The sequence below is a fragment of the Thunnus thynnus genome, chromosome 10 (genome assembly GCF_963924715.1).
Source record: "Thunnus thynnus chromosome 10, fThuThy2.1, whole genome shotgun sequence".
Taxonomy (NCBI): domain Eukaryota; kingdom Metazoa; phylum Chordata; class Actinopteri; order Scombriformes; family Scombridae; genus Thunnus; species Thunnus thynnus.
This window is the reverse complement of record NC_089526.1, coordinates 8325286-8352449: the sequence shown is the minus strand read 5'-3', so window position 1 is coordinate 8352449 and position 27164 is coordinate 8325286. Positions and strand designations below refer to the sequence as shown.

Below are 27164 nucleotides of genomic sequence, written 5' to 3'. Positions count from 1 at the left end.
TACTGATCATGCACTGATTTTATTGAGATTGTTTGGTATAAATATAGAAGCTGATGTGGTTTAAGTAATAACGCATGATATTTCATAAATATAAATGCCCATTTTACTACTTTATATCAGCAATTGGTATAACATAATGGATTTAAACATTCATAAAAGTGATGGTTGTGATAGATGGCTCTTTCCTGGAAAAAAACCTGGTGATGAACAGGGAAGGATGTGATTTTAAAGTTGTGGCAGACATAACAGTGGTTTGTTCGAGAGAGGAGTGTTTAGTAATAGTCAGGGTATCATAATGCTGTATAAAAAAATCTGAAAAGCATACATAGATAAAAAAAACAACACATCACTGGAGACACCATCTGCAGTGGTAGCTGGGGTAGATAATTTAGAACAACACAGCAATTACTGTTTATCACCGGATGTTGCTAAAATAAAATAAATACATTAAGAAAATTGCAGATGAAATCTCTTCTCATCCAAGCCGAACCACCTAACACAAACCATGTCATAATTATAGGCACAGGACTGGTAAGCAGTGGGGTTCAGTAGTTTTGGTTCAGCATCGAGGGGTTTGAATGTGTTTAGTACACAAGGCACATTGCAGTGTCTCCAGTGCCAAACTCTGAGCCTCTTGTTTTTCACGCCTGAAAACCTAACCTCTGCGCTCCCTGTCAGAGTTATGTAGGCCAGCCTGCCATGCAGAGACAAAATGGGAGCACAGCTCAGTAGATGCCGCCTCAGCAAAACCATCTCTTTAGAGCTGTAGGTAGCAGAAGCCATTTCTCATGGGAGACTGGATTATTACTGTATGCAGCTGAGGTAAAAGCATAGACTGTTTTCATACAATGTTAGTATGAAATGCCTTATGGTTATAAACAAACTGGTTAGTAACTCATACATCACAAATAGATACACGGTGACACAGTTCATAATATGCAAGCAGTTAATATTCAAACAGCTGCAACATAAAATATTTACTGTATAAAGAGTTGACACATCCCTGAAATCTCATAAAAGTGCATTTGTGATTAAAGGACTTGGCTGGCGATTTTCTATATTTTTCTTATTGTCGATACATTTTATTTTATGCTAAAGTTATTAACAATGTACAATGTAGTGCAAAATCAAGAGGGAGTGATATGTAGCAGTTGCATCTGCCTTACACGGAACTACTCTTTAGAGACTGAAAACATGATCACTGTTATTACTCTTTGGAGCCATTTCTAAACAAACTAACATGCCCAAATTCTTCAGGGCCAAGGAACATGTCACCCAGTGCAGCGGTGTGGCTCGTTGATGTGTCTTTAATAGCTTTTGGACAACAACAGAGGTCTATGGCATAGAGGAACATAAGATATATCAGGCTATCAATTCATAGTTGGTTTGGCTCTGCACATGAGATTTGTTGACAGTAAGAAAAATATACAAAATTGTGAGCTTTATCCTTTAAATTCTATCAACAAAAGATCTGAAATAGTTTGTGAGATTCAGTATCTTCAAAATGTTATGATAAAGTATGATACTCTCAACTTTGTCTTGCAGATTAACAAGAAATGCATTCTACAGTTATACTTGTTCCCAAATAATCCTAAAATCTTAAATATGTGTGAACTTTACTCCGAATGCACACACACTGCCACATTCTTGTGTCTCTCCCAGTAATGACAGTCTGATGGAAAGCTCCATGCAGCTGCAGACTCCTTGTGGCGACTGACGGCATGAACAACAAACCCGCACAGCTGCTTCTCCAGCACCTCCACCACAGCCGGGGCATTACCCTTCTTTCCCTGGCCCTCCATCACCTGCCGAATGCAGTCGCGTGGCACTGGCTGGGGTTTGGCGCTGTACGACACCACCAGGTTGATGTTGTTCACCTGGAGCACCTCGAACCAGTTCTGTCCAGCCACATGATGAAAGTGCTCTCCTGCTCGCCAGTTCCGGTAGGTGCTCCCTGAGTGGTTGATCATCCGCACTGACCAGCTGACCCAATCATACTTTTTCACCAAGAACTCTAGAAGCTGCTGACTTGTATCTTGCAGGCTCCCTTCTTCCTTTTCTTGCAGGAGCCGCTGGGCGTCTAGTTTTGCTTGCTCTGGTAAGGCAGCGATACAGGACTCAATGGTTGTCTTCATCCTAGACTCTACCTCTTCAATTTTGCTGCTCCACTCTTGGATTTTGTCCTGTTCTTCCTCTTGGCCCTGGGTTAAGGCACAGTGCCCCAGCAGAGCAATCAGGCCCAAGCAGAAGAGCTCCTTCATCCGGACACAGAAATCTTCCAGAAGGCGGCGGTTCCTTGCCACATACCTGCAAAACAGAGGAACCATTTACATCTACATTTAAGGTATTTATCTTGTGCTCTTATGCAGAGATGCCTGGTGTCAAAAACATGAGTAGAACATTAGAACTGTAATGAAAAACATATATACGACAAACTATAACAATTTACCTTTCTACCAACTCTAAAACCGACTCTCCAAAGCTGTTATTCCCCATCATAGCATCATATAGCACAAACAGGTTCTTGTCTCCTCCAGTTTTAGTGAAATGCTCCAAAAAAAGGCGAGTCTTCACCTCCCGGAACTGCTGTTTTGCCTCTATGATGTCCACATATTTACGAAACTGGTTCCTTATGTTCTCCTCTACGGAAAAGTAATGGGAATCCAGTTTCGCCTTCTTGATCTCACAGTCGATGTCTTCCAGTTGGGTCGAGAGCACATCAAGCTTGTTTCTTACTGTCAAGAACTGCTCTTTGACATAGAAGACCTCTTTGCTCTGGACATTGTCTAAAGCCAGTCGTAGAACCGGAGCGGCAGCCTCACAGAGGGGGAAGAGCTCCCCAACAGCGCTGGCCAACACCTCGGCCCCCCTCTCAAACATATCCATCACTGCCTCAATGGCCTCCTTCTTCTGGGCCACAACCCTCTCCAGTGAACTGGTCATTTTCTAAGAGATAAGGAACAAAATCTGGTGTTAAATAGAAATTAGCTTCAGGGAGAATGGGCTAGCTACAGTCTTTATTCTGTTGTTTTTGAAAAATCGACTGTTAAAATGTAGTTTTGAATCATGGCCTTCACTAGGTTAAGGGAAAAGTGGCCATTCCCATCTACAACAGTGGTGCTCAAACTTTTTTGTGGTTAGTGAACACTTAAAATGAAGCTGTACATGTGACCCCTTCTCACAGGTTGTGTAGGTCTATGAGTTGTGAGTTGCAGTTCAACCATTGAAATTTCTGTTTAATTTGAATAAGAAGAGGTTCATCTATCTAGTATTTCACAATAGAAAGGCAAACATTAGATAAAAGGCCAAAAAAAAGAAACAAATTTGTGCAGCAGAGCAGTTTTTTCTTTTGTCATCTTCTTTTCCTTAAAATCTACTTTGCAAGTTACACAAAACATAAATGATGCTTTTAAAAGCTTTTCAAAGAACGTTGGATCTTTTTCCTCAAGAAGAAAACTTCCCAAAGAGTGTTACGCCACTATTAATTAACCTTAGAAGAAGATTTCAGACTCCTAGCAGGTTATAAAACACATTGTAGAATAGTTATCTGGATGTTTGCTACCTAAAAAAGATATGACACTAAGTTTAAATCATGTCAAAAGCTCCTATTTTGTTATTTTAAGAAAAGGAAGATTGATATGATGTCAGACTCAAATGCAACATTTTAAAAATGTGATTTTTGTTCAAATCTTTATCTTGACCATGTAAGCTATATAGTAATTACTTTCAATCTTTTGGGCTGCAGAAAAAAAACACCCACCTTGAAAGATGCAGATAATGATGTCATATAAACAAAATGGGGGCCTGAGATACTTGACAGATAAATAAATGACAGAAATGCCCTTGGGTCTGTATGACTCATTTCAGAGCAGAGCAGACCAAGGCCAAGCATGTTTAAAAATCCCCTTTCATCCTTGCTTGCAACCTGACATACATATATTATTGTGTCCTCTCCGTTCAGACGTTTGTCTGAGGATGGACCCCAGATGCTGCGTCACCCATTTCTTCGACAAATTAACATTTTCCATTTGTTTAGTTTATTCGTGTCTGAAAATGCGCTGCGATTATCTGTGTTTATTATAACTAGAGGCAAAGATGAAAACATGATGAACTGGACAAAACGGTAAAAAAAAGAATAATTTGAGCGGATAGTTTAAAGAAATTAAGATTTTATTGGTAAATAAATTAGGAAAAGGTTTGTCATGTGTCCAAACTGTCATGCGCACCCAAAAGAAATGCGCATTGGAGGATTTTTTTTTACGCATAAATCCCCTGAGAGCATCGGACACACCTTACAGCATATTTACCCTTTCTGATTGGAGATAAGGACATTCATCACATTCTTATAATAACAGGGTTTTTTCTGTACCTCAATGAAAAGGATTTGCTGGTCCTTCACGCCTGATGAGCCTCAGCAGCTGCAAACAAGTTTTTTTTTCCTTCAAGTTTGAGGAAATTCCCACGGTTCTCTTGTCCACTGTGGAGCTGAGGAGTTGTCCAAAAACAGGATCCACAGAGGGAGAGGAGATGCGCACACAGTATCTGCAAAGGAGAGAGAGAGGGAGAGAGAGAGAGAGAGAGAGAGAAAGAGAGAGAGAGAGAGAGAGAGAGAGAGAGAGAGAGAGAGACAGAGAGACAGTGAGAGAGGGAGAGAGAGAGAGAGAGAAAGAGAGAGAGAGAGAGAGAGAGAGAGAGAGAGAGAGAGACAGAGAGAGAGACAGAGAGAGAGAGAGAGACTGAGAGAGGGAGAGAGCGCACACAAGAGGTTAAATATCTGGTCTCCATTTTCCTTTCAGTGCTTTTGTCACCATGAAGGGAGGATTCGGTCTCTTTTCATCGAAACGCAGTCAAATAAACTATAGTTTTTCTGTAAATTATTTTCCACACGGTTTATTCCTCTGAGAGAAGTCTCTTGCGCACTTGGCGCAAATGTTTCACCATTATCATCGTGATCTTCAGCTGTTAAAGGATCCAAATTTAAGGTAAGATGATTGGAAAAACTATTATTCATTGACTTTTTGGTGTTTAACTATGGTAACGTGATGTGAACATCATCATTTTCATTTTTACCACAACCGCTTCATGTTGTGCAGCTGCAGTATTAAAAATCTTAGGCCAGAAACGTTGGTATTTGTCATAAGATTTTGAATAGGTTAGATCACATTAAATTAGATTTTAATGTGCAGGGAGCGAATTTGTCAAGCACAGGCTATTTATAACTCCTGCACAGCTCAGCGTCACCTCTCTCCAGTCAGATTTGTCACAAATATAAACAAAAGGGGTGAAAACATCCATTGAAAAATCGAAATGAACACCGTAATTTTTTTTTTATCAGTCAGAAGACTCTATGATGATTAAATTAAACCTTACTTCCCCCTCATTTGTGCGCACACGACGCGCCCTGTGAGCGCGCAAGCGGATCCTCCCTCACCAAAAAAAGATCATTACGCGTTCATCGTTTCTCCTCTTAGCCATGAAGGACTTCACGTCATGATTTCTAACCGATGTAGCCTTTGCCCAAAACTTTTATTTGAATTTCTGAATAATAGTCAGGCCTACATTATTTCTTCAGGTGACAATGGATTCTCTGAAAGGAGCTCTTGTCATGGGGAGAAAAACGAGCTCCATCACATGACAGAGGACGTGCGTCGGCGGCTCAAAGACATTCATCAGTCTTTCTGCAGGAAAGGTAAGTACCTCAGATTTCAGTATCTCAGTTATCTGCATTTCAAACGGCTGCAGTGCAAATTTTCCAGTTTTGGTTCCCCAACTCTGAGCTGTGAGTCAAACCTGTTCATCTGGATAATGATGCATGAGGGCCATACCACAAGTGCTTAACCTCTGCTTTGTGCTCGTTTATTTCACCTTAGGTAAATTCTGTTCCCCCTCTTTTGATCTTTTAAAGATTCATTTGGTTATTCTTCGTGTTGGTCGTGTAGCAGATCTGTTTGTGAGCTAAAAAATAAAATAGAAGCAGGCTTTAATAGCTTGACAGATTAGAAACGCAGATGTGATGCTTCAGTCCGGTTGGCCCTCGGGGGGATCAGTGAAAACAGGTGTAATGGTGAAGCAAGTGAAGTACTCACGCCATCTTGTGTACAAATCAGTAAATTGCACCTTCCTTGGATCCTCCCAATGCACCATCTGAGAATATTTAATGTTAAATTCTACGCATTTAATGCCAGTTTCCAAAGATACCACACACTGTATTTCAGACTAAATCTGTGCAAACAATATGACAATCAGGATATTTATATTTAATGGAATGATACAGTCATAAAAACAGGGTTTGAATATTTTACTGTGCAAGCATCATTTATATTATTAAAGCAGGAACTAAATATATAATCTCACCAAACAGTGGATAAAACGAATGAATCTCATTAAAAGTAATTTGATTGATTTGTTGTCAATTTTCTGTTTCAGAATTTGATATCTGATATTCTAGATTAAGATGCGTATTTTCCAACACATGTATTGTGCTGTGAGTCCTGTCAGAACCTGTTTGACAGTAGTGTTACTATTGTCAGTGTGCATGTCCAAGGTGAGAAAGTACATTTACTCAATACATAAACTTACAATCCGAAAAATTAAAATATTTTTGCATACTATGTAATTCTAATTATATATAAAGTATTTCCTACCCATTCTTGCGATGTATTTCTGGGAGTTTTTATGTCCTTTCATTATATTTTCAAAAAGACATTATTAGACATTTTATATATCTAATTTTTCCAGGAAGGACAAATACACAATGTCATTTTTCAATATCTCATGGACAAAAAAACTTGTTATCTCTTGCTATACAAAATTTTGGAATCTAGCTGCAGGGATTTGGTCCCATTCAGCAACAAGAGCACTGATGAGGTCGGGCACTAAAGCCTGGCTCGCAGCTGCCGTTCCAGTTCATCCCAGAGGTGTTGGATGGGGTCGAGATCAGAGCTTTGTGCGGGCCAGTCAAGTTCTTCCACACCATACTGGAAAAACAATTTCTTTATGGACCTAGCTTTGTGTTTATGGGCATTGTATCAAAACAGGAAAGGACAACCCTCAAAATGTCGTCAAAGTTACTATACAATTAGAACATTACTGTACTGTCTAAGTACTATTGTATGCTGTAGCATTAATTTTTCCCATAAATGGGAATTAAGGGGTCTATAGCCCAATCCATGAAAAACAACCTCAGATCAGAAGTACACAAACGAGTGTCCACATACTTTTGACCAAGAAGTGTATGTCATGGTAATTAATATATATGAAAGTGTGAATATAGCTCAGTTTATCAGAGTCAATCTATCTAATATATCTTATCAATAAGACATAACTTGTAATGGATCATTTTTCCTCATTGCAGTTGTTACTATAGTAAAAGATTTACTACTCCAAAGCAGTATTTTTCACCCATGTTTATTTATAATGGTGCATATACAAGCAGGCATCAAAGATCCGTAACATAAAAAGGCAACATATTCACAAATATGACATTTCAAAAAGCATGAAGAGGATCATATAATTTTCCTCTGTACAGCAGTTTGACTATAGTTGATGTAACGTTTACTATATGGCATAATGCCACATTGACCACTTTAGGACATGGTTATTTATTGAAAGGATGAGAGCAGTGAGAGTTAGACCTGGGTAAAATATAAAAAACAAACATATAAACTTAGATGAATTGAAAGCCATTGATGACAATCAGATTCTGTCTAGTAATCAATATTTAGTCTATTAAACTAAACATTTCTGACAGTCAGAACTGTCCTGATACAGCAATCCAAACCCACCAGTTACTACTCATACCACCAGTTTGCTAAAACAGAAAAAGGGCACAAAATTAAATCTTTACTGTAGTGTATAGCGTATTCAAAACATAATGTCTTATACAATAATGTACTTGCAAGAATATACAAAACCCCTTAAAAGGAAAAATCAAACCAGAATACAAAACAAATAGCACATTTAGGCACTATTGGTCCGATGAGGAAGAGCACAAAGAGCCAAAACATTTATCTAGCTGAGGGTTAACTGTTAAAAAAAAGGATATTAAATGTTTTACATGTTCTAAATGCTCACAAATGACCATACATCATAATATGTATATATATATATATATATATATATATATATATATATATTGCAGCAACACTTGGTGCACTTCCTGCATTGCATTTACGCTGTAGTACACATCAAATAGAAAATAAGAGTGATAGAATTGCACAAGGGAGTAGAAGTGACATTATAACTTCCTATAATAACAGTTCCTCACATTTATCAATATCACATTTAATCATAAAAGTCAGAAAATAAACATCTAAAAAGGTTTTGGGTGATGAAAGTGGACGCACATTTAAGGCCATTGTTAATGTCACCTCACGAATGGCAAATTATATTAGTGTAGTATTCTTTTTATAATGAAGTGTTTATTTTAACTGATGTAGTGTTACATCAAATCCGATTTTATTTGTGATGGTAGTGTTTTCAATTTCTTAACCGAAAACATTCATTCAAGATCTTAGTGCAGCGGCATCAGAAATATTAGTGTAAAATAAGATTCATTTAGTGTCAGACAACAACAAGTATGCATAGCGTATCATGAGCTCCACGCATCCGTAACATACCTGTGGAACATATTTTGCTAATGTAAGTATGATCATGTAATATATGATTGTATCGCTGTAGTTACATTCATAGCTCTGGAAACTTTGGGATGTTTGTTTCTTGGTTTGGTTTTTAAATTACAGATAAGTGGCAACCTACAGTACGTCCCTCTGAGTCTAGAAGCAGTTACTACATCAGTGGCATATGGTATAATATAAAACAGAGGATGTACAGTAGGTTTAAATTTGAAAGAACTCATAGGAGGCCCTGTAGTGGTGCCATGTTCATGTGACAGGAGCCTAGGCTTGTTTGCCTCTAATGTAAAGGTTTTACTTTGGCTTGTTGCCCATCCCAACACAGTGGTATATATTTTTCAAAAACTACCATACATGGCAAATATTATATAAATACTTTCAAAAAGTGCATAATGGGGGAGACATTAATTGCAATGTCACACACTAAAGCTAGAAAGGTACATTTATGTAAAAGCCTGATTTATAGATGATGTTAATATCTATAACAGTGTAATTTCCTTACATTTCTTGCTAAAATTGAATGCTTAGAGTAGATTTGTGATGAATTGCGCTGCAGTTTTTTTTTATATTAGCTGAAACCACCACGGTCTTATTCAGATCAATCACATAACCTGAAGAATGTATATTATTAATCTGTAAATTTGAGCCAATTGTGATGTGAAGCCAATTTGTTGTCTTTACATCACTTGCACATGCAGCAAATTTGGACAAATTATGTGTTTTGACAAGAATGAGCTCATTATTATCCCTAGACTTTCAAACAGTGAACGCAGATGCATACAAAGAGCTTCTAAGGATAGAAAAAGCCAGGAGGAATGTGGATATGAGTCCCGAATATGAAGGAAAAGCAGCAGTGGAAAAAAAAAAAGCTCTTCTTCAAGCTACTTCTTTATTTGCACTTGCAAAGAGCCTCCTGCATCTTCTCCTGCACCCGTTCCATCTTCTCGGCCCACTCCTCGCTCAGCCCCTCTTCGTCGTCTCCGATGATGGCGGCGTAGCCCATGAGGGCGATGAGCCCGATGCAGAACAGGTAAGTGAGGCGTGTGCAGAGTCGCTCCATGGTGCGGCGGTCACCTTGCGAGTGCTTCAGGTAGACTTCCAGGATGGGTCTGCTGAAGAGCTTCGGTTTCCCGTCCACGCCATCGAAGAGCGTGTGCAGGTTCTGGTCGCCCAAGTCGTTGGCGTAACTCTCTTCAAAGTCATCTCTTTTGCGCTGGCGGTGCTCCGGCCGTGCCTCCACCATCTCCATGAACTTTCTAAACTGGTTCTTCAGATTCTCCTCCACACAGCAGTACTGGCCATCCAGCGTTTCCTTCTTGATCTGCACCAGCGTGTTGCGATTCTGCTGAGAGATCTCGTCCAGCGCCCGGTTGACGGAGCCAAACTCGCGCTTCAGGGTGCGGATGTCCTCATCGTCAACGTGGTGCAGCACCACACGGATCAGGGATCCAGCCACGCCGAAAATGGGGTTAACCACGGCTGCTGCTGAGGAGATGGTGGCCACACACTCCAGCACTTTGACCAGGCCCTGCTTCAGTTTGGCCCGGTCCTCAATGATGTCCTCTTCCATCATGGTTTCCAGGTGGTGCAGATGAGTTCACAATGTGAGGATCAATACGGACGTCTATGAGAGAGATGGAAGAGAGAGAGAGAGATCACAGTTTACTATAACTGATGGTTTTTAGGATGCTGCAGCCGCATTTATAAAATTATGAGGCATTCTGGTACTACAGTAGTAGTTAGAACAACGACTGGATCATTTTACCGTCAATGCTGTAAAACAATATATAATGAATAGTAACCAAACTGCATGAATAGTAACCAAACATGTTTTGATAAAGTTACACAATTAGTTTTGCTTTTTACTGTTTATTTTATTGGTTTTTTTGGAAGACACCTTTTTTAAAAAATACACCCAATATTTGATGAGATTACATCAGTAACTTGATGACATCCCTTTAGTCCAAGTTATTTTCAATCTTAGCAATAATGATCTCAAGTGCTTTTTTTTCTCACATATGATATTAAATTGAATCTGGAGTGTTGGTCAAGTAAAACAAGCAATTTGAAGACTTGGGTTTAGGGAAATTTTAAAAAGGCTGTTTCCTAACATTTTCAGACAATGATTAATCAATCAATCAAGAAAGTAATCAGATTAATCGACAATGAAAATAATTGTTAGTTGCAGCCCTAACTATCAGATTCAGGTATAAATTAATGTATAGAACAGTGTTATAATCTGAAGGCTCAATCAGCTGAAGTCACTTTACAGCTGCTTAATAAATCAGCTTAAAGACAAGCAAAACGAATCTAATAGTAGCATTGACACTGTGCTGCTAACACTCAGCTTGTCACCACTAACCAATTATTTCAGTTCCTTACGGCCTGAGACTATTTCTGTATGCTTTTACAGCCACAGAGAAAAGGTATTTTCTTTCATGGAATATCCCAACAGGACAAGTGATTGAGACAGAAATGTGCCGGTTGAGTGTCGGAGGAGAAATGTAGCATCTTACATCAAATGTCTTCTCTTGGAGCTCACTCAGGAACCCTCTCCTGTGTTGTTAAAGTGAGACAGGGATCCTGATGATTGAGGATGATTGCTGAAACGAAACAAACACATAGATTCAGAAACAAGAAAACAATCCAGCACAGAAGAAGCTGCATAGGGCTGATTCTGGTTCATTCTGTCTGTCTGAAAACAGGAAGTGAGCAGATTTTTTGTCCCTTGCTGGTTGCAGTTTTCAGCAGTGAAGGAGTTAACAGCCTCTTTCCTTCTCTCTGACAGAGCTCCATTCAGCACTTGAGACTTTCAGCACCAGGCTGCTCCCAATGTGTTTCTATGGACGGAGCTGATAGCTCCTCAGGAGCAGCGACAGCGAGCTGAATGAGGAAGGCATGTTGAGAGCTAGCAGCAGCTAAAGGGCGTGACAGAAAAAGTCAGCTCTCGACTCAGCTGCAGTTAAGTGAGAAAACAAAAAAGCCACGGCTGACTGAGCTGTAAGACTTGTTTCTTACATAACAGGAGATGCTATCCAGAAGGTTTCAAGCTAGTTTAAAGGAAGGAGTTAGATGGTAAAAGTTCAAACTGGATGCTAAAGGCTAAAAGAGTAAGTAGTTAAAGCTCTGTTGAAAGGGGACAATATAAGGGTGTTTTTCTACAACTAAAAATATAATATATGAATGTCACAGAGCTAAATGTGGCTCAAGGACTCATAGCATCGATAAAAGAAAAGGAGGAAGGTGTGTGTGTGTGTTCAGTATCCTCTTATCTGCCACTTAATGGCTCAGCATGTGTGTTATGGTGCCACTGACACTCACACCACTCATAGATTACAACGTAGTCACAAAAATAGTCACAGCCATGTTGCGCTGACACTGACAGCTGATGACCACAAGGCCGAGCAAGTTCAGACAAGCCTCTGAGACACACATGTGATGACCAGACGTGTGTGTTTGTGTTTTGCTTTATTTTTCTTTTTAAATGCCCGTGTCCACCAGAGGGGGCGGTAAGTTACCTATCATGACAACAGACAGCCATACCATCCACCATCTGATTTCAGCACCACTACTGTGGACTGACAGCAGTGACGCACAGGAGCAAGAATTAACCCTTTAGCTTCAGATTCACTTTGAAATGATGTGTTTAAATGCATGAAATCAACAAAAAACCATTCATATATGTATCTTAATTAAATACTTGTAAAACCTCCACTTGAAAAATCATCTAAGAGAAGATAAAAGACCTATAAAATGATTCTTGAAGGACCTTTTAAAAGGCATTTTCATTTTTAAAAGACGTCTTTCCAACGTTTGTCCTCTGCTCCTCCCTTAACTGGCCAGTTTTTTTCAAATTTTATGATTACATCACTGAATAAAAAGTGTTTTTGTTTTATAAATACAACTTGATAGCAATTCAATTATCAACAAATCACATTTTTATATGTTATATTTCTGTTTTGTCTTCACAGATTATGAACTACAAGAGAAGCCACACCTCATCTCAGCACAATACTGCAAACCACAAGATGAGAGTCAGGTAATGAAAGGGTTAATTACAGTTTTTTGACTCAAATACTTCTCTGAAACGATACCACTGTGAAATTTATCATTTTGAAAGTGCTCTGGAATAATCTGAGCTAGATTAATCACAAATCGGATGATTTAGGTGCATCTGACAGCAGCATTTCTATCTGCAAAAAGGAAAATTAACCCTTTGCGCAAATGAAATTACTCCTAAATCAAGACTTCACCTGCGAGAACATTTCTTAATTTCTGGGATTGATTTTTTTGTTGAATATTTAATCAATTTGAAGATAAATAAGGACTGACGTATGATCATATTTGTTAATATATTAATAATAATTCTCATTAAGGGCCAATTAATGAGGCAGATTACAGCTGCTGAGTTAAAGTCTCCTCTGTGAGTTAACCAATCACTGCTGTGAGGCAGCATGGCCTTTAAAGCAGAGGACACAACACTCCCACTTCTCCGTCAGAGAGTCCTGGCCTAAAGTTGTGGCTCAGTGACTCAGCTTCTTCAATAATACGCATGTACACAGAAAAAAGCTATAAGAAAATATACTTTTTTTTGGTATTTATAGACAGAAACCTTTAACAATGGTTTGGTTGTACACAAAGTAGGCCTGTCTGTCTAACCAGGAAGCGTCATGCTGCTCTCACCTGCTTCCCTGCAGTGGAGTGGCCATCTTGAATGTTTTCTATGATCACAACAGTGCTAAGCTAATCCAAATTTACACATTATATGCTATTATATTCACTCTAGAAGTATGTGATTCACATTTTCATGACTTGTTTGGATGATTTTCAGCCACTTCTTGTTGTGACATGACATTTTGCTCTCTTGTCTTTTATAGAAGTTAGCCTGTGTGGCAGTTGGGAGACTCCTGAGGAAGTACACCCTTGAGACAGTTCAAACAATAACTACACTAATGAAGATTAAAATACCACAATGAAGGGTCTTCCGGAGTTCTTCTATGTTTGTGAGTACTAAAACAAGCTAAACCCCTCCTCACAGCTCAGGGCTAGGCAGCTGCCTTCCTGCCCAGCTATGGCTCCCCCTAGCCGTCCCTCCATGTTTCCTTGTTAATGCACACCATAATGCCCTGACCCTCCCTGCTCTGTCACACCAAAGAGACATCAAAATACACCTGAAAACCTCTATTTCTCTGTCTAAATGTTGAGAATATAGTCTCCATCTGCCTCCCAGCCAACATTGGGCACAACTGGCCCCAGCTGAACATAGGATTTCTTACCTTTTGAGAGTGGCTCTGCCTATACCTCCCTCTCCACAGCCCCAACCTCGACAGCCTCCTTCTTCTTCCCAGCAATCCCTGCAAAAAAGGACACTTCCATGTATGTTGAATATGTAGGGGTGATCAAATTGGACTAAACCATTTATAAAGAGCTCAGAGAGCCCCCAAAACCCCAAAATGGCCATTTTGGCACCATATATACATATGCTCCAAAATGCCACTTTATAATGGCACCTCAGTGGTCTTATACAGCAAAGCCCCCTCCTCAAATACACCATGTCCTACCCCCATGCTTTCAACTTATTCTGGTCCATCCAATAGTCATACAGTTGATACTGAGAAGCAATTGTCAGTCAGTGCGCAGCTGAGTTCTCAGAGACTTTCTGCTGCCTTTTGTGCGTTTGCCAAGCCCTGGAGCATCTTTGGGAGACTACAAATAGCCCATTGGTGGGATTTTTGAGTCAAAGAGACCCTTTTCTTGTGGACTAGACCAAAAAGACCGACAGGGTAATCATTTTATGAGGGTAGAATCCAACAAGGCAAAAAGACAGCTATGGATCCAAATGGACCTCTCCAAAAGTGCACAGGTGTATCCAAAGGTGCAGAGAGCTCTCCAAAGGCTCCAAGAGAGAAAAAAAGAAGTTTATTTAGTTTAAAATGTAAATATAATAATAATTATGTTTAGAATTTACGGATTGTACCGTTAAATTAAAGGATACACACAAAAATGCCGAATTTAAAGTCCATTTGAAAGCAACGTGCAACGGAAAATGTAGCAAATGGCGCAGCTGGCACTGCATACAGTAAAGTTATAAAGTTCACAAATTTATATATATTATTTCCTTAAATATATGTGTGATAATACGGACAGCACTGTAGTAAAGCTCTCAAATTAAAATTACTGTCCAACTGACCAACAGTAGCTATCAGGCAGACGAAAACCTGAACTGTATCGCACCTATTTAGTGCGCCAGAGTAGTCCTGCAACCAGCCGTAGTCTGTTTCTTTATCCAGGCTTGAATAAGCATCAGTTCAGTCCAAACTCCATTATACGAAAAACCGTGCTGACAAATCCAGTGAATTCGTAGGTGGGTAGGCGACTGCTCCGGCGGTTGAAGCTGTTTTCCCCAAAATAAACCCCTATGCAAATTGTGTTGGCAGCTGCCAGCAAAGCGTTAAAGGACAATCCTGTTCCCCCTCAAAGCCTGGCTGTTGTCTATAATGTCTGTGTATGTCGCATATTACAACAGCACATGGTCACAAATAGGATGGGCGTCTGCCTCCCTGCGTGTCCGGACCTGATCCTCCAGCAGGTTAAAGACCCTGCATCCCCTCTTTGAAACACCAAGCTTCAGGCAACAGCTACACACAAGAGAAGCTCTGTCCTCCCTGCAGCTTGTAGTGGGAACTGGAAGGAAAAAAAATAGAAAGTATAGAGGGAATATCAATTAGATATGACAATGCCTTCGTTATCTGCTCTGAAGCTCTCCACATCAACGCTCAGAGCTGATACTGTCGGTTAAACATGCGCATGTGTGAGCTGTGCAGGATTAACGCACCACAGCCGGAGCTGCAGCCGGACGCGCGCCTGTTCTCTTTGTGCATTTGCTGCAGCAGCTGTCGTGCAGATCACATTTCAGTCTGTGCAATGAATACTCACAGTCCTATATGATACTGTAATAACCACACTTGTGCAAGCTCAGCTGTACGTCTGGCGGCGGTTAATATGCGTAATATTTAGGCTCCAAGGTGACAAACGGCCTCTGTTGCAAGACGTCCTTGTTTTTTTTGTTTGTTTTTTTTTAGCTGGGGGGTAGGAGCGCTCTGTTGACGGTTTAAAAGCCACAATAACGACGTCAGGAGGCAGTGACTAGTAAGCAGAAAGAAAAGCCTGCACAAATCATACGAAATATATCCAAGACTCTTTATTATTATTATTAATTTGTGTTCTTTTTCATGTATGTGCTTGGGCTTTCATGTTCCTCCGCAGTTAGTTAGTAAAAAAGCTGCTTTATTGTTTCACTTGAATGCACATATTGCCTAATGTCTCCCCAAACAAGCCTACATGATGCTGTGAATGTCTGATTTCATTCAGTGTGTAAAGAAAAATAAAATAAACAAGACATAAACAAACGGAAATGTTGTATTTTTTCTTTTATTGTGGATCATTTCAAGAGGTAAAAATATCAACAAGAAAAAAAGATTTCTTTACTTAGGGGTCAGTAAGTCCATTTTGCTTCAGGTTTTCATGCACTGCAAACACTTAAACGCATACTGATTAAAAAAAAAACAGGAAGAAGATGAAACTGAATGTAATGATTAAGAGACAACATGAAAACAGACATGATTCTGTGATTACAAACAGAACAACACCACAGTTGCATTTAAATGATCTTGTTTTTTATTATTATGTTCGAAAAAAAAAGAGCGAAAACCACATTTTAAAGTCTTACCAATAAAACTTCCAACTGGTCAAAAGATGTTGAGCTTGTTAAGTTGACAATTATAGATGCCTTGATTGTAATTACAGACACTGGACTCCAGGGGCGCTGCATTGATACAGTAGCTGTTAATATGAGTAATACTGTACAATAGTTTTTATATTGCCTCAGATTACATTTCTTCAAATCTTCATTTGCGAGGAGCGTTTTGTACAGGCATGTAATGAAGAAGGCAAAAAAAGGATGTGAATGCGGTGATGTTTAGTTGCATAATTTAACTATGAAGGAACACCGATGATCATTCAGAACACAGGGATCAAACTGTTAGGAGTAGACATGAGACAAATCTCGACATCATCGATACAAATCAACTGAAAATATTACAAAATACAAACATTCACATAGTCCGGTGTTCTACGATGAAATTAACATTTAATTATGCTCGATAGAAAACCCCGCATGACCTCAGCAGCAGCAGCATTGTTTCATCAGCTGCACATGATTCCTCCTCTGCTGGTGCGGGATCCTCTTCTGTTAGGTCCTTGTGTTTCATCAGATGTCTCTATGTTCTGGAGAAGGTGTCCGTATTGTGTGGGCTCTGTCTGGTGGCGAGCCATTTTTCTTGCGTAGTACCTCCTGGACGCGGCTCTCCAAGCCTCCCTCTGCAACGTCTGAGACTCTTGAGGTAACTCGGATATCAGCGTCCTCTTCCTCTTATCCACGAAAGAGATGGATTGTGAATACTGGGAGTCTGTGATGTTGGGGAAGGAGCTGGAGCGCGAGGGGTTTGTCTGCTGGCGGGCTATTTTTCGGGCGTAATAGCGTCTGGAAGCCGCCCGCCAGGCTGCTCTCTTCAGTCTCTGGGCTTCTTCTGGCAGCTCGGACATCGGGACGCTCTTCTTCTTGTTCCTGAAGAGGACGAAAGGTAAGACGGGATCACACAAATGAGTAGGTATGCAGTTCACCAAGCTGATTTTTTGGGGGGTTTTTTAAGTATAGATTAAAACAATATTCTTATTCTCAACTAAACACACTGAAATAATCCAGAAATGAAAAGATTGTGTACAGTTAGTAATATGTGCTGTTACATATCCTCCACTGTCAGCACATTGATAGATGTCAATATTTGCCAACTAAGCAATTCTAGTAGGCCATAAAGGAGAAATCAGATGAACAGGAATGCCACCACACTCTTAAACTACTAAACTGTTAATCAGAAAAAATATGTATGACTGTAATCTCCTGCAATCCGGTGTTGAATGACCACTGTTGTTGTCAGTTGACACATGCTGCTGCTGCTTGTCTTTACGGTGGCAAAACAGATAAGCAACATTTAATGTGAGATTATCCACTGCTGAGTATTAACATCAACACGTTCCTCAAGTAGACACCTGTACACTGTCGGACATTGTCGATCGATCATGCACAGTGTATCCGGGGAGTTTTTGTGTTCAGGTGTTTATTTGGTGTCCACTTTACCCCCGATTTGCATTATTATTTCCATTTTATCATCTGATTGTATTGTCTGTTTAACATTGTTAAGACAAAGACTCCTGAAACGTTTTTTTTTCCATTTGTTTTCTTCTTAATTTGATGTTACTGTTGATTCATGTGTACTATCCTCTATAAATAAATAAATACATTTACTTCAATTTCTTTTACTGATTTCCTGTTCTTTGAAAATCCCAAGAGAACAAGCATACGTTGAATCACAGGTGAGTATAAAGGCATCAATTCATTCTGGCTGCTTGGCGTTCAGGTCTATCTGTGAGTACTATTGCTGGAGATATCTCTGCATCTAATGCTGACACAGTTAGCCAATTAATCGATCAGGAGAAAAGAGAAAATCAATTCAATCGACAATTCTGATAACCGAGACATTTAAAGTTATTTATCAAGCAAAAATGAAAAAAATATTGGCTGGTTTCACCCGTCATATGCGAGCATCTGCTGCTTTTCTGCTTTAAAAATTGAAATAATGAAAAAAATGAATAATACTAAATGATTCATCAGTTATTAACAAAATAAAACGCGGGTTAATCAGTGAAAGAGATCCTTAGCTGGAGGAAAACTGATACCAAAACCTGCAGTTGTCCTGCTATAAACAGGTGTGGCGAAAATGTTTCAGCATAACATCACATCGTCTACATTTGACTAATTGTTCACAGAAAATATAAATGCAGGGTTTTATTGTGGATTTTCCCTTTGATAAACAGGTAATGAGGTAACTGTAGGCCACAATTATCGGGCTCATCTGTACTGATGAAATAACTCACCTCAGGTGTTCTCCCTCAGCCATTTGGAGTCCGCCTGGGTCTGCTTGAGGTTTCTCCCTGAATTTTTCTCTTTCTCTGGTCTCCAGTTTTTCTAACGGGATCAGAAGGAAAAGCTTCTTAATCAGGCAACCACACAAACTATGCAAACACATTTTTACAGTGATGGTATTTATGTCCTAAGACATGTTTGAAGATTTTTGATACCGGTGCCAAAATGACACAAGTTCTTCTTGGTTCTTAAATGTGAATATTTTCTGCTGTCTTCCGTGCTCTAACATAAAAGAATAAACAAATAAACTGAATATCTTTGAGTTGTAAACTGCTGGTAGGGACAAAACAAGATATTTTAGGTTGCATCTTGGGTTTTGGGAGACATTAATCGCCATTTTCTGACATTTGACACAAAGAATATGGTCAAAGAATATGGAAACAAGTCTTAACGTTGAATACTTTACGTTTTCAATACCCTCAAAACCCAGTCCTAGTGTTACGATACATTCAATATGTGTGCTGACCTGGAATATCTGCACTCTCCTGATGTTCCCCGAATCTCTCCTCACTCATTTCCCACTTGATCAAAACAGTGTCGACATCACACGGCTCTTCTTTGACGACGATGCTGCTGGGAGACTTAGGCAGATTCCTGACTACCTCTGATACGCCTGAGGTTTCTGAGGAGTGGGAGGTGCAGGTCTGGTCCAGACCCATTCTGCTAGGGGATGAAGGGAGAGCTGACTCCTGGCTTTGGGAGGAGACGTGTGAGTGGGGTCTTGCAAAAAGACCTACTGTGGAAGAAGGAGACAAAAATAGGAAAATATCAGAAGTGGAAGTAACAAATTAGACTCATTACTGTACACAGACGCCCCTGTGGATCTCTGAGGGTTAAATGCATAGATATATAATCTATATCTAAATCCCCAAAAAGTATTTTTGGATTTCTGTTATTAGATTTTTATAACAATATGTTTAAAAGAGGTCTTGCAGGGAGTTTGACCTCTAGTGGGTCTGATGCACCCTAAACATGACCCCACGTCACAATGTATGATAACATACTGTACATGTCTTTGTCAGTCCATAATACAAAAGGGTTTGTTCATGCATATCCCATATAACATATAAAATATGAAATATTTTTATTTGGTTTAATAATGATGCTTTATTGCCAATTTCATACTTTGTCACTGTCCTTTGAATGTGGTTTCATTTCAATAATTGTTCAAATGATCCAATATTTCAGCAAACTATATATAAATATAAAAGAAAAAGTCCAAAAACTGAAAACAGATTTGTGTATCAGAACTTTGTTTTCTTTTCTTTCCCTCTCCCATTAATCATCTCACGACCCATCAGATTTATCTGGTGACGCTTTGGAGGGGCTCGGCCCCTAGGTTGGGAACCACTGGACTAAACTAGCTAACTGTATATAAAGTGGTTATGTAGTTTACTTGTAATGGAGTATTTTTTACTTGAGTACAGGACCTGACTCCTCCTTCCACCACTGTTTAAAAGAGAAAAATATGGTTGATGGATTTTTACACCAAGCTTATGAACAAAGGACTCTGATGGCCTAATGTCACACACGCCTACATAAGCACACATAAAAGCACATACACATATGATATATACAGTAAATATAGATATTTATTCATATTTAATTATAAATAGGACACATTCACACAGCAGTTTACATACATACATGCACTCATATGTTTTATACTCTTTTTGTTGTTTATATTCTTTACCTATTACTATTGCTTTTACTATTTTAAAGGACCAGTATGTAGAATTTAGTGGCATCTAGTGGAATGGACTTGACATAAATAGAATATAATATCTACAAGTATGTTTTAATTAGTGTATAATCACCTGAAAATAAGAATCATTGTGTTTTTGTTTCATTAGAATGAGCCCTATATCTACATAGGGAGCAGGTCACCGTCCGTGCCCGCCATGTTGCACGGACAGACAAAACTCTGGCTCTAGAGAGGGCGTTTCGCATATTTCATAAATTTGGCAGCCATCGTAGGTTCTCCTACACGCTTGAAAGGGAAGGGGGGGGGGGGTATTCAGTTTGTTGCAATCTACAACCTCACCACTAGATGCCACTAAATCCTACACACTGCACCTTTAAATATTGCTTTTTCCCTGAGTGCATTGTGGAGAAGCTGTAACCTGAGATTTTTAGTCTCTTATACTTGTGTAATGAGATGTAACAATAAAGAAACTTATTACGACACATACATACTGTACAATGAGGACATATCTTAGCATAAAGAAAATGTCAACAAAAACAAAAGGTTAAAGTAACAGATCTTTAACTCTGCATTCCTGCTCTAATCGTCTTTGCAGTCATGTTTACTCACAAGAGATACTCATTTCACACTCCTGCTGCCCTGCTGTCATCTCGGTGTCAATGCAACCTGCCTCGAAACCACTCTGCTCTCCCTCCTGCCGGTCAGCGGAGGTCTGTGATCCCACCAGGCTGTGCTCGTTTCCCAACAGCCCGCAGGTGCATCCCTGTCGGCGCAGCACTTGCAGCTCCTGCTCGATCTCCGTCAGCCTGCACTCCAGCCGTTGGATCTCTTTGTCCCTGTCGGCCACCATCCGCTGATACTCATGAGTCCTGGCACTGTTGACGCCGTACAGCACGTTTATTATCGAGTCTATCGCCAACCGGATAGCATTTTCCACCACCAGAGCTTCTTCGTCGCGCAGGTGCGGGTGCAAAGTTCTGTTTTTAACCAAATTCATCTTCCAAATCAAACTGTTTTTAAATGTTAGCACGCTGTATGGAAAGCGTCAGACTAGCTACAAGGATGCTAGGCTATCAGATATCAGCCGCGCACACACACACGCTCGTGAAAAAAAGCTTAGTCACAGTTAATACACCAATCCGAGGCTTTTCGGTAATGTAAAACACGGCAGCCTTAATAAATTGAATCAAAGTCCTCTATTTTGCTAACATTGTATCATCCACCCTCCACATCCAAAGATGCTTCCTGCGTCTTCTTCTTCTTCTTCTCCTCCTCCTTCCTCCTCTTCTTCTTTTTGTTTATTGGCGGATTCCAAACCGACGTTAAAGTTGCATACCGCCACCTACTGCATCGGAGTGTGCAGCTTCTTGACATTAAATCATCTGAATACTGATTGGTCTATAGAAAAAAAAAAGTAATAATGATAAAATTAAAAATAAACCTCACCACATTTCCTAACCCTGTCTGCATTATATAGCTTATCAACCCCATTCTGATTTCCTTGAAGTCTTAATCTGTACTTAGAAATGATTTTAAGATAAGACTTTTTTGATCCCCAGAGGGGAAGTTTGAATGTTACAGCAGTGCAGGAAACAAAGAAATCAGATAAGAGCTAAGAATAGTAAACACAAACAAAATAAGAAGACGTAAATGGAATCCACTCTACACACATTATAAACATTACAATACATAACCTGACTTTTGGATTGTAAAAATAAAAAAAAAATTGTGCAAAATATGTGCAGAAGCGAAGGTTGTGGTTGGTGTAGCTAGAGTTATATATGTATATGTTATATAGGTGAAGTAGTGAATACAAAATATCAATAAAATATGCTGTTATCTACACAGGCCAGCTATATTTCTATGTATTATAGTCTAAGGGCTGTGTGGGCCTTCACAGCTGTTTTATCCTGTTGTCACAGCTCTAGATGTACAGGCTGAGTGGGCACAATTGAACGCCTGAAGCGCTCTGTCTTGCTCTCTGGTGGAATTAGTCTGTGACTGAATGAGCTTCCCATTTGCTACAGTTCACCATAGAGCAGGTGAGAGAGGTTGTCAAAGATGACACTGATCTTGTCCCCCGTCCTCCACTCTGCCACTGCCTCCAGACTGTCCTGTTCCTGCCAAACCACAGATTTGGCCTTCCTGACCAACTTATTAAGTTTGCTAGCATCAACAGCCTTGATACCTCCTCCCAAGCATGCAACTGCAAAGAACAGTGTGCTCGCTACCAGAGACTGGTAAAACATCCTCAGGAGCTTGTTACACACGTTAAAGGAGTGCAGCTTCCTGAGTCTGCTCTGTCCTTTCTTGAAGAGGGCATCTGTGTTGTTTGACCAGTCCAGTTTATTGTTGATTTGCACCCCAAGTACCTGTAATGAGTCCACATCTAAACTCCATTCCTGCCCTGTCACATGTACTATAGCTCTTAAATCATTATTAAGTGTATATATGTATATGTATGGATGGTAAGGTTCTCAATCTCCTGCTTGTGGTTTCGTCCCCTCCAGTTAATGTTTTTGGCTAAAGTGTTTGTGAAAAGCTTGGCCACTATTCTCCAGACACTCTTATAGGTTGTCATCCCTCCAGGCCAGGCCGAGGTATGAGATCTGAAAAGCAGATAGTCATGCACATTATTTCATTTCTATATTCAGTCTGTGAGGTTTATCCTGAAAGAAATGTGAATATAATAAAAATAATATCTCAATGATCCAAATACACAAAATTGTATCTTACAACTTTTGATGCTACAGTCAATATACACAATATACAACCAAGTAAGTAGTTCCAGGTCTGAAAAGTGAAGCCAATGCGGAGGTGCCTTAAACCTGCATTCTGTCTAATGGCCAGCAGGGGGCGACTCCACTGGCTCCAAGAAGAAGTCAGTTTGTATGGAAGTCTATAAGAAAATGACCCTACTTAATGACCCTACTTAATTGTAACACTTTGGTCGCCTAAAAAAGTCGTGTGCAGCATTTGGCTGTACTAAAAGAGCTTCTAAGGGGTCGGATGTTCAGTTTTTCCGGTAAGTTCATTTGGTTTTAAGCCCGTTTTTCGCCAGCGAAAAATAGCATTACCATTAGCATTATCACAGTTAACCGTAGACTGCAAATGCACCGTGCTAACCAAGCACCAATCTGACCCTAGCAGCTAGCGTTAGGGTCCTTTTTGGGCCGCAGGGGGATTTTTCGCTGCAATACTGCGAGTGGCCACTGGGAAAAATGGTGAACCCCTGCTCCAAACTTCCCTAGTCCTGAACTGACTGGAGTGGAAGGGGAAGCATCCCAGCATCTGGAGGTTTGCAGAAAACCACTCCAAATGAGCTTCCTGGCTGCAGTATTAGGAGAACAATTGTGTTTTGTTGTTTGATAGTCTCCAGTGAAACAAAGACCTCTAGAAGTATTGCTTCAAAAAGACATGCAAACATCTTAATATGGCATTACATACAAATCAAGTTGTGTTATGAACTAGATATCATTTAATGCATGTGTTTGCATCCACCAGGTTTGTCTACATGAACTCTTCTTCTTCTACTTCAGCACCAACTGTTGTGTATGTGTTTCTGTTTTTCACTGTCAGTCTTCAGGTGCATCTGATTAGTGAATGGGAAGTAATACCAGCAATGACTGTTGGGTGGCAGCAGACACAACCTGATTAATGTTGCTGTATTTGTTGGATGAAGCTTAAAGGATAGTTCACAGTTTTACAAGTCTGTCTTAAAACAACAGTCAGGTGCCCATATGAACACTGAAAGATGTTTTCCTCGCTGTATGGGAGCCGATATCTCCCAGATTGTATTTTGGAGTGGTTATTTTAGGTGCTGATGGCTGAGCCACACAATATTTCCTCGCAACAATCTCATCTTCCACACCCAGTTGTGGGTGGCATCTGTTTCTTTCTCATTCAAAATGAGGAATTTGAAAGACATAATATCTTGGTCAATGACATTTCTCTTTTGTCATTTTCTCTGTCAAAGCTCATTATCAAACCTTTAAGAACAATTTTAGACCCAATACAACTGGTTTCTTGAGCTGTTTATTTCTGGAAACATTTTTCTCTTTGTGCTTAAACCCAGGGAGAATATGTATTTGCCTATTAAACTCTAAAATGATTACTGTACCACAAGTGTAGAGCTGGTGCTCATATGGTACAGTGATTTTCTACCGATCAAAAACACACATTTTTACATGTATTTAATTATTGTATTAGGATGTTAAAAATTGATACCTCCCTTTCCTTTTTAGATGAGCTACGTGTTCGTCTTCATCCTCTGTGGTGACAGATTTGTTCACCTGGAGATTTGCTAGATTTGCTATTTCTGCTACACATTCAGCCCGGGTTTCTGCAAAATTAGAGAGTAAGATAAGATCATAGTGTTCAGGTTAGAAGTAAAAAAAAGATCTGAAAATGTAGAGTGAAGTGTTTGTAAGAAGTATCACTGAACAGAAGATAATTTGATACATGAGTATTTCTTTAGCTCTCTGTAGCTTTTGCATTTGTAAGACAACTTCCTTGTATTTAATACCAGCACTGTTTTAATTTAAAATTAAATTTGAGAGCTTCCTTGATGACAATTTAAGGAGCTGGTGCACCGCACATAGGTGACTTAAAGAAGCCCTGTGGATTTGTGAAATTGTGCATTGTTAACAACCATGTTCACTTGCTAGCTGTCTTTTGTTTTTGGCACATTGCTGTGCGCCTTTGTGCGTCACTGCCCCCAACTGTCGATTGGTGGAACAGAGTGAAACCAGTAGCAAAAAATAAATAGCATCATGTACATACATGTGTGTCCTCGTGCATGATACAAACAAATCAGGGACCCACTAATGAAAGCCTTGCGTCATAGTTCTACTATTGGTCAGAAACTCTACAGGGCACCTTTAAGTGTTGAAATGTTGATACCAGACTGAAGAACATATATGAAGGCCAAATTAACAACAGGGCAGGGTATTGAATCTCAATCGTTTTTTGGTATGAACCAAAATGTGTCTGTGTCAATGAGGATCTAATGTGACCTGTTTTTCTGTCTTGTTTACTTATTCTTTGATCAGATAGTTTCTTATTTATTTAAATCAAAATTTTGCCGATTCTAGACTCCTTTCATTAGACAGAGTTCTTGTACAGCTGCTTTTGTTTAGACCAGGGGTGTACAAACTACGGCCCGCGGGCCAACTACGGCCCACCATCCACTTTTAATTGGCCCGTATCAAAGTCTAAAAATATAATGGACTATGGCCCACACATAATATTTGTGCTTAACTGTGTTGTACTTCTTAGTTTAAACACTAGGTGGAGCTACTGTCTTAAACAAGGCAGCGTCTCCACAAAGTAAGCAATCAAAGAAAAAAATTGCTGAGGGTCACCAGAAATGGCGGACTCAAAGAGACGCAAGATTGCTAGCGAGTGCAGAAAATTTCAGACTCGGTGGAAAAATTAATATTTTTTCGTAGAGAACAAGGGGAAGTGCTTTTGTTTGATTTGTAATGAGAGTGTTGCCGTGATGAAAGAGTACAATGTGCGAAGGCATTATGAAACAAAACATCAGACCTTCACGTCCTACACTGGCGCTGAGCGGGAAGAGAAGGTGAAGCAAATGACAGCTAGCCTGCTAACGCAGCAACAGTTTTTTTTTTCCGTGCTAACAAAGCTCAAGAAAATGCAACAATAAATGCAACTCATTGCCCTACATGGGAAACCTTTCTCAGACAGGAGAAAATGCAGGATTTCAACAATGTCAGCATGTCCAGAAATACGGTTGTGCGGCGAATTGAAGACTTGTCAAACAACTTAAAACAGCAAGTGTCACATAAAGCTTGTGCTTTCGATTTTTACTCAATTGCGTGTGATGAGAGCGCAGATGCCACGGACACTGCACAGGTGTTCATTTTTTTGCGGGGAGTGGATGATAATTTTTGCATTACGGAGGAACTGCTTGATCTTCGGAGTCTAAAGGGGACAACAACTGGGAAGGACGTTTTTGAAGGTGTGTCAGATGCAATTGACCAGGCTGGACTTAAATGGGGCTCCAGCAATGACAGGCGAGCGCAAAGGAATGGCATCTTTGGTATTCGCCAAGGTGCGGGAGAACGGAGGTGAGGCTGTCCAAATGCACTGCATCATCCACCAAGAAGCCCTCTGTGCCAAGACAGTACAGCTTGGCAACGTGATGAACACAGTTGTGAAAACTGTCAACATAATTAGGGCACGAGGGCTTTACCACAGAGAATTTAAAGCATTCCTCTCTGATGTCGATGCTGAATACGTGGACCCACTCTACCATTCTGAAGTGCTGCAGCGGTTTTATTCCCTGAGATCAAATATCGACAAGTTTTTGAAAGAAAAGGGCAGACCTCTGCATGAGCTCAATGACCCTTTATGGTTGGCAGACCTAGCTTTTTTAGTTGATCTCACTGATCATCTCAACACCCTGAACAAGAGACCACAAGGCAAAGAGCAGCTGGTACCACAGCTGTATGCGCACATGAAAGCATTCTGTCATTGAGAAGGAAATCACACTGTTTGCGGCTCTGTTTTCAGTGGATGAAGAAGAAATGAAGGAAAGTCTGCAATTAGAACTGATCGAAATGCAGTGTGATGATTCTCTGAAGAATCAACATCAGCTTCTCTACCTCCCTACCTGACTTCTACCGGAGCTCTCAGCACCCTAAGAAACAATCTGAGGCTGTCACTGAGAGAATGACCTGCCAACGTTTTTGTAAAAAATAAAAGGAAAATATACTAATGGAGCTTTTTCTTCAAACATGTTCATTTATCAAACGTAATT

At 39.9% G+C, this 27164-nt stretch overlaps 3 protein-coding genes across 5 annotated transcripts; all 3 read right to left on the bottom strand.

Annotated features, from left to right (window-relative positions):
* On the bottom strand, positions 1-4527 carry LOC137190968 (protein rapunzel-like). Its single transcript, XM_067600727.1, has 3 exons — positions 4370-4527; positions 2450-2946; positions 1-2307 (listed from the first exon to the last, which is right to left on the bottom strand). The coding sequence occupies exons 2-3, from the start codon at positions 2941-2943 to the stop codon at positions 1617-1619; spliced, it is 1185 nt and encodes a 394-aa protein (XP_067456828.1). The 5' UTR covers positions 2944-2946; positions 4370-4527; the 3' UTR covers positions 1-1616.
* A 2864-nt stretch (positions 4528-7391) lies between these two features.
* Positions 7392-14005, bottom strand: LOC137190967 (protein rapunzel-like). Of its 2 annotated transcripts, none has more exons than XM_067600725.1 (3): positions 13910-14005; positions 11150-11236; positions 7392-10257 (listed from the first exon to the last, which is right to left on the bottom strand). In XM_067600725.1, exon 3 carries the CDS (start codon positions 10204-10206, stop codon positions 9523-9525), a length of 684 nt encoding a protein of 227 aa, XP_067456826.1. In that variant the 5' UTR covers positions 10207-10257; positions 11150-11236; positions 13910-14005; the 3' UTR covers positions 7392-9522. The 2 variants fall into 2 exon arrangements, with proteins under 2 accessions (XP_067456826.1, XP_067456827.1); XM_067600726.1 differs by having other exon boundaries at positions 11150-11226; positions 13910-13987.
* Positions 14006-16046: 2041 nt separating this feature from the next.
* On the bottom strand, positions 16047-21690 carry LOC137190966 (uncharacterized). Of its 2 annotated transcripts, none has more exons than XM_067600724.1 (4): positions 20990-21690; positions 19142-19408; positions 18627-18717; positions 16047-17259 (listed from the first exon to the last, which is right to left on the bottom strand). In XM_067600724.1, exons 1-4 carry the CDS (start codon positions 21375-21377, stop codon positions 16839-16841), a joined length of 1167 nt encoding a protein of 388 aa, XP_067456825.1. In that variant the 5' UTR covers positions 21378-21690; the 3' UTR covers positions 16047-16838. The 2 variants fall into 2 exon arrangements, with proteins under 2 accessions (XP_067456825.1, XP_067456824.1); XM_067600723.1 differs by having other exon boundaries at positions 19142-19411; positions 20990-21679.
* Positions 21691-27164: the final 5474 nt, after the last annotated feature.

What these genes read in the sequence shown, in the direction of transcription:
- LOC137190967 (XM_067600725.1), bottom strand. Translation starts at nt 10,206, where the DNA reads ATGATGGAAGAGGACATCATTGAGGACCGGGCCAAACTGAAGCAGGGC.
- LOC137190966 (XM_067600723.1), bottom strand. Translation starts at nt 21,377, where the DNA reads ATGAATTTGGTTAAAAACAGAACTTTGCACCCGCACCTGCGCGACGAA. An exon ending in GGAGAGTGCAGATATTCCAG is followed by an intron (nt 18,718 to 19,141) that starts GTCAGCACACAT and finishes TGATCCCGTTAG; the next exon opens with AAAAACTGGAGACCAGAGAA. An exon ending in GCTGAGGGAGAACACCTGAG is followed by an intron (nt 17,260 to 18,626) that starts GTGAGTTATTTC and finishes CGTCCTCTTCAG; the next exon opens with GAACAAGAAGAAGAGCGTCC.
- LOC137190968 (XM_067600727.1), bottom strand. Translation starts at nt 2,943, where the DNA reads ATGACCAGTTCACTGGAGAGGGTTGTGGCCCAGAAGAAGGAGGCCATT. An exon ending in GTTTTAGAGTTGGTAGAAAG is followed by an intron (nt 2,308 to 2,449) that starts GTAAATTGTTAT and finishes TCTGTTTTGCAG; the next exon opens with GTATGTGGCAAGGAACCGCC.